The 6,216-nt window shown below is 38.8% G+C and overlaps 1 protein-coding gene across 1 annotated transcript; it reads right to left on the bottom strand.

The window, feature by feature from the left end:
• Positions 1-1,750: 1,750 nt before the first annotated feature.
• Positions 1,751-6,004, bottom strand: Dnajb9 (DnaJ heat shock protein family (Hsp40) member B9). The gene is made up of 3 exons (XM_034514533.2): positions 5,862-6,004; positions 3,975-4,201; positions 1,751-3,273 (listed from the first exon to the last, which is right to left on the bottom strand). Exons 2-3 carry the CDS (start codon positions 4,189-4,191, stop codon positions 2,822-2,824), a joined length of 669 nt encoding a protein of 222 aa, XP_034370424.1. The 5' UTR covers positions 4,192-4,201; positions 5,862-6,004; the 3' UTR covers positions 1,751-2,821.
• Positions 6,005-6,216: the final 212 nt, after the last annotated feature.

The raw sequence follows: 6,216 nt of genomic DNA, 5'->3' as shown, positions 1-6,216 counted from the left end.
CCACAGTCAAAGGACAAAATTCCTACAAGTTATCCTCTGACTTCTACACATGCAATGGTAAGGTATATACACTTATACACAAATAGAAGGAATTTAAAAATCCTACATAATCCTGTATCTAAAATGTTAAGAGACCTACTGAATGGTGATTTATCAATCTCTTTATTCTGCTTGACAATGATTTCATAGTCTAGTAAGTTGTTTTAATTGTTCAACAAAAACATTTCAAAAACCTAAAATTATCTTAGGAATGCACAAATCATTTTGGTGCTTAAGGCAGGATTTTGATATGTAACACAAGCTGGCCTTAAATTTGGGATGCTACTACCTCAGCTTCTAGAGGGTTGTGATTACAGTTATGTAAATTCAAGAGTATCAAAATATTCAGAACCCACAATGGGCAAAAAAAAAAAAAAGATAATCAGGCCTTGGAGAAGACATATATGCTAACAATATGAAAATAATTCATCCTGTTAATACTTATTTGAAATGAGTTTTTTTTTATCAATTAGTCTTTTTTTATTAGATATTTACATTTCAAAGGTTATCACCTTTCCTGGTTTCCCCTCTGTAAACTCCCTATCCTATCCCCCTTCCCCCTGCTTCTATGAGGATGCTCCCACACCCACTTACTCCCACCTCACCTCTGGCATTCTCCTACACTGGGGCATCAGTTCTTCACAGGACCGAGGGCCTCACAATATTAGAGGAGGACAGATAGATAGATAGATAGATAGATAGACAGACAGACAGACAGTTTGGTCCAACTTCAAGAAATGGTTATTTTCTTATCAAATAATATCTAAGAAATAAGATCCATGAATATAAATATAGTAAATCCATTTTTCTTTAAAAAAAAAAAATCTTAAAGTGAGGCTGGAGAAATGGCAGAGTAGGTGAAGTACAAGCATGGGTACCTGAATTCAGACCCCAGTACTCACAAGAGTACTCAATGAATACCTGTAACCCCAGCAAGGGGAGATAGGGTAGAGACTAGAGGAACCTGGAAGCTTGACTAGCCAGCAAGGCTAGGTGGTATTGTAAAGTCAAGACTCAAGTGATAACCTGTCTAAAAGTAACAACAAAAAAGGTGGAGAGGGCTAGTAATGTAGTTTAATGTTAAAATGCAAGCCTGGCATACCTTAGAATCATTCCAAGCACATCATGTGTGTGTGTTTGTTTTGAGGGGAGGAGTCATTCTCAAAGATGGAGTTTTATGAAGTCTCTGCTTTTTCTTAACCAGTCCTAACTAAGAAAGGTCTTGTGAAACAACACTTGCTCTCAAAAAACCAAATACACAAAAATTATAGAAAATAAAACCGCCAGGCGGTGGTAGTGCATGCCTTTAATCCCAGCACTTGGGAGGCAGAGGCAGGAGGATTTCTGAGTTCAAGGCCAGCCTGGTCTACAGAGTGAGTTCCAGGATAGCCAGGGCTACACAGAGAAACCCTGTCTTGAAAAACCAAAAAAAAAAAAAAAAAACAAAAAACAAAAAACAAAACACAAAAAAAAAAAAAAAAAACAAAAAAACAAACCACACCACCCCCCCCAAAAAAGGAAATAAAACCACCAAGCTACTGAAATATGAGATGGTAACAAACAGAAGCTACCAAATGGCAATAAAATAAGATCATTTGGGGGAATTTCAGGTTAGACAAAATTTCAAGAGTATGGTCTATGATCAGAATATGCTTCATTTTATACATACTATACATCCCAAAACTGCATAATAAAATGACAACACTGAAGATCAGGTTGTAAATATTTATAGTTTCTCTGACTCACACACAATGTTGTATGAGACATTACTAGTTTTCATATGCATCCATAGGATTAATACTCGTATGGAGTATAACATGGAAAAGTGCAGAACTAAGAAATAACTCTAACAACAAAAGCATACATTTCTTAAAATTTAAAAATATTGCACATAATAAGGTTGCACAGAAATTACTGGCTGCTTTTACAAAAAGAATGAGGTATTAGTCAATCTCTAAATAAAGATAAGTGCAAAAGAGTAACTACACACAAACACATACACCAAAAACAAAAAAACAAATTCATACGAAGACCTAGAAAATCAACAAACAGAAAAATATTCAAAAAGATGTTTAGAAAGCTATGACTTTGATCATACAAAATCATTAGCCCAGTACTAAAACACAATTTCTTGGCAATATTTCCTAAGTTTTAAACCTTTTTCAGCTTAACTACGTACAATACATCATTCCCATCACACCAATTATACTGTAGAAGAGGCATCTTTCTGTGGTAAACATCAAACCATCACTTTCTAAAGCTTTCAGTGGCTAATAGCCAAAACAATGGTCTTCTTCACTAAATGACTCAATTACAGCTTCATAGACATTTAGTAACCCAAGTCACAGGGGCGACAGGGCGTGCAGTTTTAAATTCGCAGAGGTTTCACTGCAAATATTATTCAAGTTCACACAATGTAAATCTATGGTAACTTTTAAAATTTAATGGTTCAGTATCTGTTGGGCTGAATTTTGTTTGGAATTTTCTTTTTGGGGGTAGAGGCAAATTAATGAGCCAAAGGACAGGTAAAAGAAAAAAAAAATCTTGCAAATGATTTTTCAAAAGAACTTTTCCTAATCAAGAAAATTAATTAAGAGTTGTCTACTAGCTGAATGTGTTTTAATTTGTTAAAGAACTTCAATATATGGAATACCTATAACAAACTGCTTAACATAAGTGAAATCATGCATTTACCAAAATAGTTCACAGAAAACTTTTTTTCATCAGACATAGTGAGGAAGAATAAACTAGGTGGGCTTAGTGGAAACAAGAAAAGATTCAACTATTGTCCTGAACAATCAGTGTACGTAGTAACCATATTTCCTCTTCGCTGAGTGACAGTCCTGCAGTGCTTGCTAGATCCATGAAATCTATTTTCAGTCTGTACTGTGTGTCGATTGGTGGTATCAAAACCACTAAAAGAAAACATTTTCTCCATGTCTTCAAACATATCATCAAACAGTCCACCTCCAAAAGAAAACTCCTGGAAGTGATGCCTTTGTCTACTGGAACCATCCTGGCGTGTCTGGAAGTGATTTTCAAAATGCTTCTTAGACCGAGTGTTTTGGTTCTGACCAAAAAAATTAAAGTCTTTAAATAAGTCATCAAAATTGAAGTTAAATGACTGCTCAAAAGGACTTCCATTTCCTCTTTGTCCTTTGCCATTAGTAAAAGCACTGTGTCCAATTGTATCATACTCTTTCCGTTTATTGGCATCCGAGAGTGTTTCATATGCTGAAACAGATAAAAACCTTTTAGGAACTGAAGATAAAACGCAAACTTCAAATACATGACTTCAACTTATGTGTTTCCTATCACAAACTATTACAAATAATAATAAAGTTAAATATAAGTTGAAATACACGGCAGGCTAATAAAACAAGTTTATTAATTATTAAACAAGTTATCAAATGTATTCAGCTAATAGAAAATCAGATTTTTTACTTTCTCACTAGTTGAAGTAAATGTTTAATTCCGACTCCCTACATAAGCCCACTCACCATTAACTACTTAATGTCCATGATGTATGGTTTGTTTTAGAACTAGTATTGACAAAGTGTTCTTTACAGATTTTTAATTACACATTGGTTTGAAATGTAGATGAAATGAAGAAACTTATGCTATTTTGTTTATAGTAAGTCAATACTTAGTAAATTAAGTCTCTTAAGTCAGTTGATAATTTGGGTTTCCTAATACTCCTTTTTATACACAGTGGTCTGATAAATAACAAAAAAGATAAATGGTGTACTGCCAACATTTTTTAAATTGTAAAATAAAATGACTTACCACAATGAATTTACTTATTCAGAAACCAGGTATTTATTCTAATAAACTACAACTCTCCCATCCCCATAATACCTTTAAGACCCACAAAATTACCAGTTACCATTCCCCTTATAAATACCCATGAGACCTCAGAAGAATCATTTACTTACCTTCTGCAATCTCTCTGAATTTTGCTTCAGCATCAGGGCTTTTATTTTTGTCAGGGTGGTACTTCATGGCTAATTTGTGAAATGCCTTTTTGATTTGTCGCTCTGAGGCAGACTTTGGCACACCTAAGATATCATAGTAGCTTTTTGAGGCCAGGATTAATTCTGTTATCATTAAAATGCAGATTGCAAAGACGAAAACTGACTGTGGAGTAGCCATTTCTAATAACCTAAGGGGGGGAGGGAAGAAAACTTTTTTAGCTCCAAGGAACAAATCTTAAGACTTAAAAAAAATCAAACTCAATAAACTTTTGGTGTAAGAGACAGTAGCATCAAGCTGTTATACACATAGTATCATATAGTCATGCTCTTGTACTGTCAGTATTTCTAATACTAAGAGTCTATTAGCAAGACTTTTGCTTATCTGCTGAAAAGACAAAATTGATACTTAGGAAGGCATAAGATTTCTACTATTTATATTGATGATGAACTTTTGTTTCCCTGAGATACTAATGGTATTATTACCTGTATTACCTGTTCAGATTATTTTTTTTAAGACAGCATCTTCCTGAGGATTACAAGGTGGTCCTCATCTTCCTACCCCAGCTTCCTCAGTGCTGTCTTCATTACCACATTTAGTTTCAGAATATGAACCAAATATTGGAAAAAAAATTTATCTTTGCTGTGCTTGGCTAGAACCTCACCAAGAAAGTCAAAAGTGGAGAAGGAAAGATTTTTCTCAAATTTGTAAAATCTATTTGATCTTAAAGGGGTTAAAATAATTTGTTTCCATCAATTTAACTTCCCAAATACTTCAGAAATATCGGTAAATAACTTCTGCTTAAGGCTCACAATTAATAAAATTTAATACTTCTACCAAAGAAAGAAAAGACTTTGTACTCTGGATAACTTAGGTTATTATTGGGCTTCCCAGATTTCTCAGCGAGTAATGTTTCTTTTTAAAACGAAGTTTTACCTAAGAATTATTGATAACACATAATGACTCCAGATAAAGTGTATCTCTTTGCTTTTTTGGATGCTGTACCACAGAAGTCCTTAATGACCTATGATGACATAACAAGGCTGATGAAAAAGGCACTATGGCTTGTGGAAACTGCCAGCCAACCTCTCCTGTGGCCTATTCTAAGCACAATTAGCAGGTAGATTACTTTTTTTTTTTTTTTTTTTTTTTTTTTGAGAATTAGTCATAGTCACGCGTACCAAGTACAACCTCTCGGTCTAAAGAACTCAAGCAGAAACCTGGCGTAGTGCCCCACGCCTTTAATCGCAGCACTCAGGAGGCAGGGGGCAGGCGGATCACTTTGAGTTCAAGACCAACTTGGTCTACAGAGTGAGCTCCAGGGCAGCCAGATCTACCCTGACTAAAAAACAAGTACATTTTTTTTTTTTTAACATTTAATGTAAGAGGAGCATGTCCGGTGGACGCCAGAGACTGCGGTTGTTCGCTAGTCGACGGGCTAGTCGACAACTGACAGCAAGGCGGCTGGGTGTAGAATAAAGGAGATTCCGCCGCTTCGGGCTGACACTGGAGATGTTTTAGTGGCCTAGCTTCCCCCATCAAACCCACTCTGTTCAAACAATGGGAGCGCCCTCCCGGAGCCCGCCGTAGGGCCGGTCCGGCGTCCCCGGCCCACTCCACTCCGAGCGGCAGCTCCCGGCTCCAGCCCCGCCGCCGGCGAACTCTGCAACCCACCGGCCTGGCCTCGGGGAAGCTCAGCCCCCAACCCCACCGCAAGCACGAGCTATGACGCAGCCATCTCGGGGTACAGTCGCTTCGCTTCCCAAAGCGGCTGAGCGACCGCCGGACACCAAGGCCAAGCCCGCACACAAAGCGGGACCCGACTCCGCGCCACCCTCCCCGGTGCTCACCCGTGCGCTCCGACGCAGCTTCTCCACACCGCGGCGGCCCGGCTCCGGCTCCGGCTCCGGCTCCCTCACCCCGGCCGCGCACGCTCCGACCTCGCCTCCAACAGCCGAGCAACCTCCGTCCTCCTCGGCCCGCTCACTACTGGCGGGAGCCTGTTGCTTGCGCGACCGCCTCTAGAGAAGACCTACACGAAACCTTTCCCCATTGGCTCCCGCCGGCCCACCTGACTTTGGCGCCCTACGCGCACGTGGAAAACTGTTGTTGCCGTTTGAGCCCTACGTCACTTCCGTTGCCACCCTCCAGGGGGCGGGGCTACGGTGTGAGGAAGCGGAAGTGAGTCGACGATTTCCTCGTCCT

This window comes from Arvicanthis niloticus, chromosome 11 (genome assembly GCF_011762505.2).
Source record: "Arvicanthis niloticus isolate mArvNil1 chromosome 11, mArvNil1.pat.X, whole genome shotgun sequence".
In the NCBI taxonomy this organism is placed as follows: Eukaryota; Metazoa; Chordata; class Mammalia; order Rodentia; family Muridae; genus Arvicanthis; species Arvicanthis niloticus.
The sequence above is the reverse complement of the archived record's forward strand: the minus strand, read 5'-3'. Positions and strand labels throughout refer to the sequence as shown.